This window comes from Caretta caretta, chromosome 6 (assembly GCF_965140235.1).
Source record: "Caretta caretta isolate rCarCar2 chromosome 6, rCarCar1.hap1, whole genome shotgun sequence".
Lineage (NCBI taxonomy): Eukaryota > Metazoa > Chordata > Testudines > Cheloniidae > Caretta > Caretta caretta.
This window is the reverse complement of record NC_134211.1, coordinates 22,291,978-22,308,249: the sequence shown is the minus strand read 5'-3', so window position 1 is coordinate 22,308,249 and position 16,272 is coordinate 22,291,978. Positions and strand designations below refer to the sequence as shown.

At 40.0% G+C, this 16,272-nt stretch overlaps 1 protein-coding gene across 1 annotated transcript in view; it reads left to right on the top strand.

Annotated features, from left to right (window-relative positions):
• The window catches only part of MUC6 (mucin 6, oligomeric mucus/gel-forming), a 124,097-nt gene that overhangs the window by 105,248 nt on the left and 2,577 nt on the right, over positions 1 to 16,272 (top strand). The window contains exons 17-31 of the mRNA XM_048853131.2: positions 58 to 152; positions 666 to 798; positions 1,543 to 1,792; positions 2,398 to 2,450; positions 2,557 to 2,666; positions 3,712 to 3,863; positions 4,809 to 4,950; positions 5,842 to 5,952; positions 7,599 to 7,784; positions 8,366 to 8,605; positions 9,236 to 9,392; positions 10,250 to 10,396; positions 11,571 to 11,633; positions 12,586 to 12,636; positions 13,637 to 13,984. Coding sequence (XP_048709088.2) covers positions 58 to 152; positions 666 to 798; positions 1,543 to 1,792; positions 2,398 to 2,450; positions 2,557 to 2,666; positions 3,712 to 3,863; positions 4,809 to 4,950; positions 5,842 to 5,952; positions 7,599 to 7,784; positions 8,366 to 8,605; positions 9,236 to 9,392; positions 10,250 to 10,396; positions 11,571 to 11,633; positions 12,586 to 12,636; positions 13,637 to 13,984 — 2,238 coding nt within the window. The remainder of the gene's footprint in view (positions 1 to 57; positions 153 to 665; positions 799 to 1,542; positions 1,793 to 2,397; positions 2,451 to 2,556; positions 2,667 to 3,711; positions 3,864 to 4,808; positions 4,951 to 5,841; positions 5,953 to 7,598; positions 7,785 to 8,365; positions 8,606 to 9,235; positions 9,393 to 10,249; positions 10,397 to 11,570; positions 11,634 to 12,585; positions 12,637 to 13,636; positions 13,985 to 16,272) is intronic.

The window sequence follows — 16,272 nt, the reverse complement described above, 5'->3', positions numbered from 1 at the left end:
ATCTCTTATTCTTGACATCTCTATTGCTTAATGTCCATGACTGTTTCTCTCATTTAGAAATGTCTGCCGAGACCCATTGCTCCATTCTTACGAAGAAGGGCACGGTGTTTGAGAAATGCCATTCTGTGGTGAATCCTGCTCCTTTTTACAAGGTAGGAGCTTCTGCTAAGGTCTTCAGGTGAGGCAGTGAGAAGCACTACATTGTGTCAGAGCACAAGAGGGGCTTAGGACCAAGAATCATTCAAAAACTCCTCTCTCCTAGCCAGACGAGGTCTGGTATGATCACAGACTGCTATCCCCCCAGTCACTAGGAAAGAGAGGACAGGTTTTTTCTCACACAGCTAATTGATTGAGTATTTTCCAAGAAACTTCCCCAAATGAACATCATCAAGGTTACTTAACCTTTTTGAGCATAGTTTTCCTATCTATAAAATAGAGATAATGATACCTACACTCAGCTTTGTGGAGCATTTTGAAATCTAAGGATGAAAAGCACTGTATAAGTGCTAAGTATATTTTACTTACATCAGCCACTCGGACAGATATGTTCATTTTCAATTGTTACGTGTAATCTATAAAATGCATTATTTTCCATGATTTATTTCTGAGCGTGCTGATGACTTCCAAACATCTGACCTAACAGAATACTCTGTGTTTGTTTTCAGAGATGCATCTACCAAGCCTGTAACTATGAGGAGACCTTTCCTTATATTTGTTCTGCCATGGGATCTTATGCAAGAGTGTGTGCTTCAATGGGGCTGATCCTTGAAAACTGGAGGGACACTGTAGACAACTGCAGTAAGTGACCCAAACTAGCTCTTAAAAGTTTGTAATCAGATGCATATATGTATATCATCGCTGCTACCTAGAAAACTCAGAAAAACATACTTCCATTTGGAAAATTCCAGTGTTTGATATGGAACAAAACTGGGCTTTGCTGTCCTCTCCTGGGTTAAGACCAGTTCCAGTTCTAAAATTCTCTCTAAGCTGCTGAAATATCATTAAGTATCATGGAGTAGTTTGGGGCACAAAAAAATCACTTTTGTGGGTAATTCTACAGAATTCGCATTTTAGGAGTGGTTTGAATTCATAAGGAATGTAAATGTGAAATACCCAAAAAAGCAGGATGTTCTCTGAGCTTTATCACCGACTCCCATGGAAGAAGCACAAGGATGGCTAAAGCTCCTCATGAAACTATGAGTGCTTCGACACACCCAGCCCCATAGTCATCATCCTTTGGTATCGCCCGGAGGGTCAGTTGATTTTCCATCTGGGGGAAATCCTGCAGATCCTGAGGTTTTTACAAGGATGGCCTGCAGAGCCTACTCTACTCCCAGAGACCCTCCTGCTCCTCGCAGCAAAGCTCAATAACAAGCCATGCTTTGACTGGCTGTACATTCCGAGAGAGGGAAGCAAGAGAAAGCTGTTAACACTGAAACTGTTGGCATTATATAATTCAGCACCTTCCCCTGGCTCCAGCACCCCTTTGAGGGGAGATCAGGGAAATGAAGCATAACTCCCACTCTTGTCTTTATTTTACAGCCATTTCCTGTACTGGCAATCAGACGTTCAGCTACCACACTGAAGCCTGTGATAGAACATGCCTGTCACTTTCCGACCAAACCCTGGAATGTTATCCTACTGACATCCCTATTGATGGCTGCAACTGTCCTAAAGGTACCTACTTGAACCACAGAAGTGAATGTGTGCGTAAATCCATGTGTCACTGCTACCTGGAAGATAAGAGGTTCATCCTGCCTGACCAGTCAACTATAATTGGTGGCATTACCTGGTAAGTTTGTGAGTTAAAAGAAATGAACATACTGCAAAGGGAGGGCATTTGTTCATGTGTTTGGTTTTGTCGAACTGCAGAGATTTTTTTTACAATAGGCCTGTTGCTTCCCCCCCCCTCTTTTTTTTTTTTTTGCTTCTTTATAAAAGAAGGGTGGGGTCCAAAAGTTTGTTTTTTTTTTAATTATTTGGTTCTCTTTTACTTTGGAAATATTAGGCACATAAAATCTAGCCTTCCCTGGAAATGTTGGAGAAGCACTAAAAGGTATAACAATTATGCTGCTAGGTGCTCTGCCAACACTTAAACATGATCCCTGCCTCAAATTGCATACACCACTGACATTGCTGGTTATATTGTTGCAATCCAAAGAGTAAGCAGAGGCATGTTGACTTGTATTCCATTTTGAAGGAACTGGGAGGTGCAAGAGGCATAGCTGGAATGTTTGCCTCTTGGAAAAGGATGAAGTCATTTGACAAAAAGCCTGAACATTGTTTTCTTAGGAGGGTACACATTCAAAGAGGAAAAATTAAAACCATAAAACAACTTGAGCTTTAATTGTCCCATTTAGTAAGGGATGTACACTGAAATACTCTTTTCTTTTCTAGCTATTGTATTAATGGAAAGCTGAGTTGCACTGGCAAACCTCAGGACCCTGCAGGTATGCATTTGGCTACAGTTTACTTTCACCTTCAAAGGCATTATTTTCCCCATGTTGCAGAATTATCCTTTCATAACTTTCTGTTTCTCTCTTTTTTTCCCACTAGAAAACTGCAAGCCTCCTAAAAAATATGTGTCATGTTCACAGAATTCAGAGAACAAATATGGAGCCTCCTGTTCCCCTACCTGTCAGATGCTGGCCACTGGAATTGAATGTGTGAGTTCCACATCTTTATGATCATATCGCGGTGATGGAAACACACTGTGAGAGGAAGGGTGGAGCAGTGGTTGCCTGGAACTTGGGAAGACCCACATTCAATTCCTTGCTCTGTCAAAAGGCTTCCTATGCAGCCTTGGGCAAGTCTCCTTGTCCCAGATTTTTAAAGATATTTAGATGCCTAGTGGAATTTTCAAAAGCATCTAGGAGCCTAACACCCATTAAGATCAATTAGTTTTGAAAAATCACCCAAGGCACCTAAATACCTTAAAAAATCTGGCCCTTAATCTCTGTTTCTTAGTTCCTCATCTGTAAAATGGGACAATAGTACTTGCCTAAGTCACAGAAGTGTTGTGAGGATAAATACGTTTCAGATATGTATTCTGATACCACTGTGATTGAGGCCATATAAGAATTAATAAATAACAGTGAGACAGTGAATCTTCATGAAAATTGCAGTACTTACTTAATAAACTGCCCTGTATATTTCCATGCCAAACAATAAAACATTATATATCAAGAAATACATCATTTTTTTAAAAATGTCAAGTTCACCAAATGTTGACTGATTACAGGAAAAGAGTTACAAATCACAGTATATATCGATATATATACATAACGATATATATTTCATAATGTAATAAAAGTTTCTTAGTAAATAAAGAAACAGAGCAATTAGCAGAATTATAATGTAAGAGACTTCCGAGCTGGAAAGAAACATACATTATTCTTCATTTATTGGAGCAGCTGGTACCCATGAAATACAACTTTTTTCAAGAAGTCCGCAGAAAGCTTATGCATCAGACACTAGCTATATTTTACAACTGCAGTAAAATTAGTATAACAGGGCATTAAATTGCACAAGTAAAAGTGATTTAAGTAATAGCATAAGCTGACTCTTGGCACCAAATAAATAATGCAAAGCAAAACTGAAGGAAGGCTATAGGTCAATAAAAACAAACTGTTTCAATCCATTCTCCTTACGTTCCTTTCCTTCACGCATCATTTTTTATGACTGATGTTGCAATTTCTTGATCTTTCCCAGGTACCCACTAGGTGTGAATCAGGCTGTGTCTGCACTGATGGGCTATATGAGAATCTAGATGGAATGTGTGTACCACCTGATGAGTGTCCCTGTGAATATGGTGGCATCTCTTATAAAAAAGGGGAAGAAATCCACACCGAATGCAAAACCTGGTAAGAATCCACAAGTTTTCTCTTTGCTAGTTATTTATTTGTCTAGACTGTACAAGCATACAGTGCAACAGCATGGTTGCAAGGAGAAGAAGAATAGGTAGCAGTTGAGGGTCAGCGCTAAAGGAATTCTGCCATAGTGATAAAGCGTAGAAGTGATAAAACCGTGGATAATTGGGACAATGTCCATATCTAAGAGAAAAGGTCATGGTCTGCTGGTCAGCCACAAAAAGGATGAGGCTATAATGACAAGTGCTGCTATCTGCACATCCAGAAGCAGTGGGGGTCCAATAGCACCCTCGAACTATAAGCCATACTAGAAATGTATATAATTCCACCACAATTGAAGGTGCAAGCACAATCCTCCTCCCTTTTTCTAGATAGATCAACTGACCCATCAATATTACTTTTCTAGCTACATTCTCAATCAGCAGTTGCTACCATTCCTAGTTCCACACCCATAGGTGCTGGAACTAGGGGTGCAGGGAGGTGCTGCAGCACCCCCTGACTTGAAGTGGTTTCCATTATATATAGGGTTTACAATTTGGTTCACTGGCTCTCAGCACCCCCATTATAAAAATTGTTCCAGTACCCCTGTCCACACCTTCTCATTAAAATAACCAAAGGGACATCAACATCTGCTTTAGTGATAAGAAGAGCTGTTTATGCAAAGCAATGTAACCTGTAATACCTCATGTTTTCTTTTTTAAAGTAAATTAAATGGAAAAATATATTTAAAGTTTCATCTTTAGCATGCATTAATTTTCACAAAAGTCAGGAAATTTGAAGTTATAGTTCCCATATTAATCATAATTTGACAGCATTACATATATAAACTAAGTCAACGAAGTTAATACAGAATATACAAAATGGGTGTATGTAGAGGAGATGAGTTAAAGCTGCATGCCCTTGAAATCTTCCAAACAAGAATTTTCTTCTCACCACTAGCACCTGTACAAGAGGCAAATGGAAATGTGTTCAGAAATCTAGATGCTCCTCAACATGTACCCTCTATGGAGAAGGACATGTCACCACTTTTGATGGACAGCGCTTTGTGTTTGATGGCAACTGCGAATACATACTAGCTACGGTAACATCAGTACTAAGTGTTCTCATTGCCAAGAAATGGCTTGATTTATGAACTCTGACATATTTAGGGCTCATTTCTAGACCTCAACTCAAAACCCTTTATACACACACACACACACACACACACGCAACCCCCTCCCAAAAAAAAAAACCACCACCAACCAAACCAACCAAATATAATCCCAACATTTTATATGAAATTACAAAAGATACTGAGAAGATTTCCTAACATGCTTGAGTGCCTGTGGATGATCTACCCACATAGCCATATTGCACCAGCTAGACTGTGTTTTCTAGTGAAGTGTTTCAGAGTAACAGCCGTGTTAGTCTGTATTCGCAAAAAGAAAAGGAGTACTTGTGGCACCTTAGAGACTAACCAATTTATTTGAGCATGAGCTTTCGTGAGCTACAGCTCACTTCATCGGATGAAGTGAGCTGTAGCTCACGAAAGCTCATGCTCAAATAAATTGGTTAGTGAAGTGTTGTAATTCTTACAACCAAATCAGCAGTTTGATCACTGGAACTTCTAAGAGTAACACCATGGAAGGGTGCAGTACCCTACTGACTCCCTCCTTTCCCCCTGCAAAAATGTGGTTTCTGAGATGGGTAAAATGCCCAAGCTGCCACAAGCCATTGAATACCCCAGAAGCTGAGGGATGCAAGTATACAAATTCCACTGAAATGATTTCACTGATATCCGATAACTGGATTTGAAGCTAGTCAGAGATGGAATTATAGCATGCTACAAAGTGGATGGGGACATTGTGTGAGGCTGGCCTGTTTTGCTGAGAGGCAAACTCCCTGAAGTGGTAGTTCAGCACATTGATTCTTCTTGTTCACCCTGCTACTTTGAACTCTCAAATGGTTACGCAATTCTGTTTCTCTCCTTTAGGATGGTTGCGGTATGAACAGCTCTCACTCCACCTTTAAAATTGTGACCGAGAATGTCATCTGTGGGAAATCAGGGGTCACCTGCTCCAGGTCCATCAAGATCCACCTTGGGGTAAGATCATGCTGCTCTTATCCATCCAGGTCGGCCCTCATATCAGTGTAGGAGTCCACAGTCAAGTCTTATAGGGCAGTCTACTTGGCAACCTAGAGCTTTGGAGCAGGGTGTAACATATCGTCTCAGTTTGAAATCCCTATCTCAGTCTTTCACTCCCCGAAGTTGTGGCCTGTCTAAAAGCCATGAGAGTAAAGCCTTGGATTTTACCCTCATACTGGAGAATCCTGCCATGGAAGAGTATCAACCATGTTGCCTGAGCCACACGCTGAAGCCAAGAAGGCAGTTGTGTGAAATTAAAGAAGACTCATCATGGTCAGGATATGAATCCTAAAAAATCCCTCTAATTCAGCTAGTGGGCTTTGGCTCCAAATGCCTCTAGTTCCTCTACTTGCTCACTGTTGGTGCAGACATTAACTAGAAAAAGTGATTATTCTTATTTTCTCTGTAACCTAAGAACTTCCATCCTCCCTTGTAAGTTTGTGGTTCTTAGTCCTGAGGGAACCAAAAGTGCATCAATATCAGATTATCTCAGAGTCATGCTTCAATAGCAAACCAAATGTGGACCACAGACTGTTGAAGTTTTGACCAGGGAACTATCATTAATACAGTACACACTTGCCACCTGGTTAATTAGCAATAGCAAAGGCAAAAAGCCAATGCTTTACTGAAGAAGCTAGTAGCTTCTTTTGCACATAACTCCTAAATACTTGCTCCAGAGGAACACTGTTATTGGTCCAAAAGCAACTGTTATTGTGCACCAGGAAAGATGTAAAAGTACAAGCGTACATGAAAGGTAAAACTGATCAACTGAATATTAGTTACCATCTCTCTATGTAACTTTGCATCTACTCATTTTAAATCATGGAAATAAAACTCTGTGCTTCAGCCTGCTGCACACAGATAAAATAAGTGTGATGGCAGTGTTATATACAACAAAACAATCCATTACGAAGTGCTGTTGCACCCTACACTCACCATTAAACTTGGTGGGTTTGTTTCATGTTCATCAAAACTTGCATATTCATAGAACAAATCCAGGAAGCCGGGGGCAGGCTAGGTTTTACCTTTGCGTGGGATTGTTGCAGATGGAAGAAGAGAATAATGTTTTGGCATCATGCACTGCTTTGCTTTCTTACATAAGCATAACATAGGCTACATCTACACCTCAAGAAATTATGTTGAGACACACTCTGGGCACGTCTACACTTAAAACACTGCATTGGCACAGCTGCACTGCTCTGGTGCTTTAATTAAGATGCTCTACACCCAGGAGAGAGCTTTCCCATCAGCGCAGATAATCCACCTCCCTGAGAGGTGGTAGCTCTGTCTAGGGGAGAAGCTGTCTCACTGACTTAGTGCTGTCTACATGGGGGGTTAGGTCAGTACAACTACATCGCTCAGGGTTATACTGCTATAGGTCTGTAGTGTAGACCAGACTTCAGGCAGAGATGCTCATCGTCTAAGGACTGTGACTCAGCTGACAATAACTATTTCTCCAAGATCTAACCACAATCAATCAGTTCAGAAAAACAGAGAAATGACAATCTGTAGCAGCACCCTTTAGTGATTCCTGGTAATGTTATGAAGACAGAAAGGGACATACTGAGAGATATATTATAACTTACAGGCCAATTTGCTTTCAGAATATGACACTTATACTGGCAGAGGGAACCTACCTTGTATATGGGGACAATCCTCTGACACAATTCCACGTGAAAAAGAATGCCCTTCACCTGATGTTCGATATCATTATCCCAGGAAAATACAACATGACTCTTATCTGGAACAAGCACATGAATATTTTCATCAAGATCTTCAGAGAAGCACAGGTAATTCAGAGTAACTTCCTAATAAACTTTCCTTAACTTCCTTAGTTAAATACATTTACCCCCACATTCAAATCAAACTGCACATGAGATGGCAATTTTAACAACTTTCTACAGCAGCAGGGGTCTCCTAGGAAGGCCTCTCATAAATCCCATCCCTCCTGGAGCAGCAGAGATCTTCACTGGATGCTGCTTATTAGCTGCTTAACCAACTTCACAACAACATGAATCTTTGGGCTGATAGCTCATGTGTTGTCCAAATGACAACACATCCTTTCATCCTCCAGAAGGGCAGGGAAATTTGTACAGGGCATCTGAATTTATTTTGACCTCATAAAGGTGCAAATTATATCTCTGTGTGTGAACACTATTGAGGAAGAACTCCACTGTTTCCTTACATTGTTCATTTAATGAGAAAGGCTGTACAAACAAAAAACTAACAGTATGTGGCACAGTATTTACAGATTGCAATCATGGATCAGAAACAGGAAGTAGTGCAGATAACAGAAAGAGAATTCAGACAATTGGTTGTAATTAGCAAATAAGGGGCAACCTAATATTAATGCTTTCGTTTCTTCATCTAGGATCACCTCTGCGGTTTGTGTGGGAATTACAATGGGAACATGAGAGATGACTTTGAAACCCGAAGCAAATACGTGGCAGCAAATGAACTGGAGTTTGTAAATTCTTGGAAGGAAAATCCTATGTGTGGGGACGTGTTCTTTGTAGTTGATCCCTGTAGCAAGAACCCTTATCGGAAAGCTTGGGCAGAGAGGAAGTGTTCCATCATCAACAGCCAGGTCTTTGCTCCATGTCACAGTAAGGTAAGCAAGTTTTTGACCTTCTTTACACATAGTCTACAGTATTCCAAAGGATGATCCCCTCACACTTCAATATGTACCTTCCTCCTCCCCGGGATGCATTAATGCCACATGCATGAAATGTATTCTTGCACCTGCTTCACTTTAATATTTTGTACCTCCTGTTTGTAAATGGTCTTCAAGAAGTGAGCTCAAGTGAGAAATGTGAACAGTGTTCATGTGTGTCCGTGCAGGGTATGAAACTGCTGAACATAGGTGCCTCTATTTGAGCTGATGTGTTTTGCTGCCTAATCACATGGAAACTATATAGCTGTTGAAGTACACATATGGATCTAGAGATATCCTTCAAAATGTCATAATTTTCTATTGATATTTTGCAGTGCCTAAGTGCCTAAAGATAACAGTTTGAATTGGAATTGTGTTATTGCTGTGCTTATTTTACTGCTCAACAACGACAGGAATAATTCATACTCTCACTTAGCAGAGCAGATTGTGTTCTGAATGTTCTCCCTTTACCCTGAGCTAACATCTGTAGTTTAGCCCAGCTAGAAACAGGAAAGAAACTTTATTGACCAATGCACAGGTACAAGAGAATTCTGGTTAACTAACGTATTCCTTCTCTCTCAACCCAAGGTATACCGTATGCCTTATTATGATGCCTGTGTCCGAGACTCCTGTGGGTGTGACACTGGAGGAGACTGTGAATGCATGTGTGATGCCATTGCAGTGTATGCCAAGGCATGCTTAGATGTGGGTGTCTGCATTGACTGGAGAGCCCCAGAGTTCTGTCGTAAGTTTCTTGAACACCTTTAAAAACCAACACACGATTTTTATTACAATATTTATTGTTTTCAGTTCATTCTACACTTTGACCCACGGTAAAGGAACACATTATTATTATAGGGTTAAGGTGCATTGATGGGGCAGCATGGGGGGATTGCTTGTGCAGCTATTTCCCATGTTGTATCTGCGCTCTCGATAAATGGATGACTTCATCCTCTAGTGCTCATAACTTTGCACATTTCGTCAGCATTAACCTCACCAGAAATGCATTACCGTGTCATGGAGAAATGAGGGAGAAAAATCTAGCAGTCACAAATAATAATCTTGCAATCTTGCAACTGTTGCTCCTGCAGAACTGACAGCCAACTAGCCAGTAGAGGGAACACCATATTGTAAAACAAATAAACAAACAAAACCTGTTCTCATAGTTGTGATGAAATCATCTTTGTGCGGATTGCAAGGAAATAACAGAGAAAGCTATGTTGGCTGGGGCTCCATAAAGCAGGGAAAAATGATCAATGGTTGCTATATAGAAAAAATGTTATGCACAGGCTTCACAGGGTATTATAAACAAACCTTTAAAGCTACAGTTCTTGATAGCTTCCATTTAACACATCAATATATTATACATGACAAATATCTAAATGCCTGTGTCTGCCCCTTTTCTTATGAAAGGAGGAAATTAACTCACACCTCACTGGAACACAGATTCAAATCAGTTCACCCACAGCGGAGGATGGAGGGCTCACATCGAGTCACCAAGTACTGCTGAGTCGCTTTCTTCTTCCTATTCTGAATCCTTTGAGGAATTACATTCCATAAATTGAAAAATTCAACCTTTTATTCTGTTTTTGCTTTTTTCAGCTGTCTATTGTGACTACTACAACACACACCAAAAGTCAGGCAGTGAGGGCACCTACAGCTACAATTACTGGGATGAACAAAATTGCACCTGGCATTACCGACCTTGTAATTGCCCGCAACAAAACTACAAATATGTCAACATTGAAGGTAATGATTTCACAGTTTCTGGGTTAGCTGCACTTTTGACCACCCTCCCACCCTAGGTCTTCCTCGAGGACACCCACTTATGGTTTCAAGCTCCTAGCCGTCACGCTTCTCAGGCAGTGATCCATGCCTCTCTCCCTCCAGACTGGGGGTTTAGGCTTGCAGTCCCTCTCCACTTCACTGTGATTTCCCCAGCAGGTTGGACCCGGGTCCAGTACCTGTGATTAACCTTTCTCCAGGGGCTACAGCAGTGTATACCAGTTACCACTAAGGTTCACAAAAACAAACACATACAAACAATAAAAGTTCCTGTATGCATGCTAAAAACTTCTCAGAGGTCACCCATCAGCCTTATAGGGTCCTAGTAAGCCAAAGTTCTTCCAACTCTTCCACAAGGGTCCTGGCCATTTGCTGAATCAGAAGAAGGCCCTGTGTTAGTTTAAACTCAGACATTTTATACCAGAAGTCCATTCTTTGTCTGGTGGTCTCTGGAAAACCCAGTTTGAACAAGTATATGCAAGCTCACTTGGGTGTGACACCTCTCCAGAGGTGTTTACAACCTGAGTGACTCACCTTAATCACACCTCACTGGTTTTGGTTCCTGGAGGAGCTGTGGTAACCTCCCCACCTGGAGTTGCATACAATGCATGGCCTATAGTGTTATATAAACCATTCATTAATTTAGTACAATATGGTGCCCAAAGATATTGCATGTGGTTGCAGTATCCGTCACAATAACTTTATAAAGCTGAAAATAATAACACAATAGTTATTTTTACTGTATTAACCAGTGGTTAAGGCAATGATGTTTTCATTAGCATAATTTTTGGAGCAGTGGTTACAGAGTCTTACTTTGTAGTATGTTCATCTTCACCTTCTCTTACTAATATCACAATGAATAAGTAATTGACATAGAATCCATAGTACACTGAGTGCTTGAATGAGCTCAGCCTGTCTTGAATGTGAAGCTTCTAATTCCTACCATATCAAGGGAAATTGCCTTAAGGAATTTGGAGATGCCACTGGTTAAATGACAGACACAGCTTGTGGTCAATACATGTTCATTTTCTGTTAACTTCGTATTATTATATTAGTACCTACATGTTTAGGAAGAAAGGTTATAGAAAACTGCTATTATCTGAGGACTGAATAATGTACTTCTCTCCCCAATCTCCAGGCTGTTACAACTGCTCGCATAATGAATACTTTGATCACGAGGAGAGACAGTGCAAGCCTTGCAGTAAGTAGAGATTTATACAGTCACGCTCTTTCTCTGCAAAAGCTGGAAGCATTACAAATTGAATAAACTGAATCCTTTGAAGGAGGAGTTTGTTCTTAAGAGCTATCGATTAATGATGACTGCTCATCCAAGCACTGGTAATAATTGTGTTGCTCTACTGCGAACTCGTCATCAGATGGTTAAAGGAAAACAGGCAACTAAAAAACGCCAGGCTCTGAGGCATTGTAAATTCAATCGTAGTTGGAATGCTCACGATGCTTTTAATAGTTGTGATGAAAGGTTACCCTCATTCTAAGCTTGAGCATTTTATAAACATCTCAGTGCTCCTGAAAATAACTGGCTTCCTGACACCTTTCCCACAGTGAGTGGAGTTCTGGCACTGGACAGAATGCAGTTCCTAGACTTTATCTAACAAGTTCCTTTTTCGAACATGCCTGCTTTTTATTACTTTTGAAATCTTTACCACTAAGTGGTGCCCCTGTATCACAGTGATGGGGAATCTTATAAAAACATAGATAGGTAGATAATATTACAGATAGGCTCAAAGCTGCAAAATTCGGATCTGCATCCAGATGTTGGATCCAGGGTAATTTCCATGTTATACAATAACAACCTTCATTCCAGGCTCCTAGTTATTGGGGCTATACCATCTGCAGAAAATCCATATGTACATTTTCCTGAGAAATAAAGCTATCCTTAAACATGAATATAGTGACAAAGATAGCAAAAGCATGGTCATTCAAACAAAGTACTGATTTCCTCAATATTGTTTATTTCTACCGAAATAAAGATTTGCAATTAAATGTATAAGAATTGAGCATTTTCAGGGACGTCTTGCTGACTGTTGCAATTCTTTCATTTTCACTCATTCTGTAAACTCTCCCCTTTGGAATAGCTTCTTAATTTGTTTTCATTCACATATTAAAACCTTTCTTCTATGTTTACACAACAGGACCGCATGAGCCCATCAGGACGACCCCTGAAACCTCTACACCTTCAACAGGTTAGTTCTGTAGTCAGTGGAAATAATATGTGATATAATAGTCAGATATTATCTTCCAGATATCTATATTTATTGACTTCTCATTTTCAATAGTAAGCACTTTTTTGTCCTTGTAAGATTATTTCACTTTCCTCTGAAATGCTTAAGATGCAATAATGATATGTATCCTGGCATTACACAAAACTCTCTTGAATGTTTTGTCTTAAATTCAGAAGGAAGTTATAGCGGGATTGTGATTACTGAATGCTTCAAGATATTAGCAATGAGATATCTCTACTGGTTAAAATTCAGGACAAGCTGAGATTGACAAAAGACAATTATCACCTGACTTGGCCTGCTTCTATATGAAATTAATCAGTAGTCTCAGCCCAGTTCTTAGTGGAGAGGTGTATGCATCACAATTGTGACTAATTGGTAGTCTTCAGAGACTAATGACTGATCAGGCCTGGAGATCAAACAGTCTCTCAATCTTAGAAGTGCTCATTCTACATAACAGTCAAGACATACTTGTCCAATATGTTAAAGAGATCTAAAGTTGCTGACCCTTGCACTTGCGTGGAATTCCTATGATGTCACTGGAACGCAAAACAAGTGTATGTCTATGTAAAATCAAGGCCAATGGAAGGGCAGTGTGGAAAAGATTACAGTGCCAACTGTCCACACTGTAAAATTCAGAGGATAATAGACTAATTTCCATAGCTCTTAGTCAGTATTATTTAAGACTGCTGAAATAACTTAAAAGTATATTGAAGAAAGAAAAAATGAATAAAGTTTTTGTGACATCTTCCTACTCTGGTCATTTGTCAGTACATTATTAAGTGACAGAGAAGGGGAGAGTAGTTAAATTATGTCAAATTGTATATGTATAATAAAAGATATTTGTAATATTGCTTCTTCCTCAAATCATTTTTCTATTCATATGACATGTATTCATAGAAATTCATTACTAAAAATTATTTCTTGTGCTCAATATCCACATTTGTATTATTTTCTTTTGTAGTAACGACAACGGTACAAACTAAAACACCAAGAAGCACTACTACAGTTGAAACACCAACTACTACCATATCACCAACAGCCACTCCATCCACAGGGTTCACCATGCACACTATTTTAAGCACTACACCAACCACCCTATCTACTACAAAAGTAACCATAAAAACAACACCTATCACAATCAAATCCACTACTCACTCCATACCAGTAACCACTATTACGAAAAAGACAACACTGTCAACTACCCCAATCGTAACATTAACTGAGATTACTACACCAATAACCACCACCAAAACAACCATATCACCAACCTCAGAAACACCAATCACCCCTACAGTCATCTCAACAACCGGTACGTTGTTTCATTTTTTTTCTCATTACTGCCATTGTTTCTAATAAATTACATTTATCGAATTGTCTGCATGTTTAAAAAAAAGTACATTGTTAAGAAAAACTTGCGTAGGCTGCATAATGGAAACATTTAAAAGTGTGAAGAATATGGGGTTTTGTGTCACTATGAAATTTAATCCATATTCAAGAAAGACTGAGCTTATGAAAGACAGAGGAAGCTCCACCAATTTTACCTAGACTTAATTCCCATCCTGTTATACAAATTGTACACTCAATACTGTGCTTTTTTAAAAATAAAAAAGTTATTCCCCATCCTTAGATTTTTGCAATATAAATCATTTATGCCTAGAGAACTGAAAATCTTACCTATTCAAATAGCACTGAAGATATTAACAATTAATGTTGTGTTTGTTATACAAATGCCATGAGAGTGAAATTTTATTATGAACAGCAGAGAACTCTAATATCAGTTTGTCATGCCCTAAAATAAAGACTAAAAGTAGGAGCATCCTCAACTTGCAAGAGCTGCGACTGCAGAGAAAGTCGTGATCTGTACCAGACTTGGACATGAGCAATGCAGATAGCATCTTAAGGGAATTTAGCTTCTAAAAAATGGTTATTTACCTGTATTGTAACTATTGTTCTTCGAGAGGTGATGCAGACGTGTATTCCATGTGGGTGTGCATGCACCCAGAACACAGAAACTAGAGATATTTGCCTAGCAGTATCTATATTGGCAGCACTTGCACCTTGTGGCCCTAGTCGGTCCCCTGGCTATATAAGGGCAGCACCTTCCTCACTCTCCTAACTTTCTTTGCACCGAATATCAGGAGTACAGACCCCAGTGCAGTGGGGAACACAGAGAGGGTTGTGGAATACACATCTGCATCGCATCTCGAAGAACTGTTATAATACAGTTAAATAACCTTTTTTTCTTCTTTGAGTGGATGCAGCCATGTATTCCATGTAGGTGACTCACAAGTAGTACTCACAGGAGGTGGGGCTTGGAGTCTATTTAAACAAGCACTGCAGGATTGTCTTCCCAAAGTTTTCATCTGAACTGGATGCAGTAGCAACAGCATAGTGGTTTGGAAACATACGTACAAAGGACCAAGTGGCAGCCCTGAAAATGTCAAATATAGGAATGTCACTTAGAAATGCTGTTGACATTGTCAAGGCCCTCCTGGAATAAGCTCACTCCCTTTGAGGAGGCACAGTCTGAGCTACTCCATACGCTCTCATGATACAGGAAATTATCCACCTGGAGTTCATCTGTGAAGAGACTGCTTACCCCTTCATTTGGTCCATAACAAACAGACAAAATGAAAACCGGAAAGGTTTAGTTCTATCCAAGTAAAAAGCCAAGCATCACCTGACCTCCAACATGTAAAGACACTGCTCATTCGGGGTTGAATGTGGCTCAGGGAAGAATATAGGTTGATATATAACTTGGTCCAAATGAAACTGAGAAAACACTTCAGATAAAAACTTAGGTTGTGGCCACAGGTTTTCTTTGTCTTTGGAAAACTGCATGTAAGGAGACTCTGCTATCAAAGTCAGCAACTCACATACTTTCCTTGCAGATGTTATCGTCACAAGAAAAGCAGTTTTTTGACTCAAAAGGGAGAACGGAAAAGTTGCCAGAGGCTCAAACAGAGGTCTCATAAGAGCAACTAAGACAACGTTAAGATCTGACAAAGGAACTGGTGCTTTCACTGGAGGTTGGAGATGAGTGACTTCTTTCAAGAACCTAACTACCATTGAGTTTGAAAATACCGACTTCCCATGGATGGGTGGATGAAACACTGAAATAACCACCAGGTGCACTCTCAATGAACTAAATGGAAGACCAGAAGACTGGAGATGTACCAGTTACTCCAAGATGTCCTGAATACAAGGCATCTTTGGGTGAATTCCCTGGGATAATGACCACATGGAGAACTGCTTCCATTTGGCCAAATAGGGCATTTTGGTTGAGGCTTTCTACTATTAAGCAAGATTTGCCAGACCAACTCTGAACACCGTTTCTTCTCCTAATCTAACCACACAGCATCCACACCATGAGACGCACGGAGCTGAGCACGGGATGCAAAATCTAAGCATGATGCTGAGTGAGGAGGTCAGGATGAAGAAGAAGAAATATGTGAGGCCTAACAATAATGCAAGGAAGTTGGAGAACCAATACTGTCTCTGCCATGCTGGAGCCATGAGAATGAGCCTGGCACAATCCAATTTCAGCTTGAGAATGACCTGTGGGATGATCAGAATTGGAGGAAAAGCATATAGGAG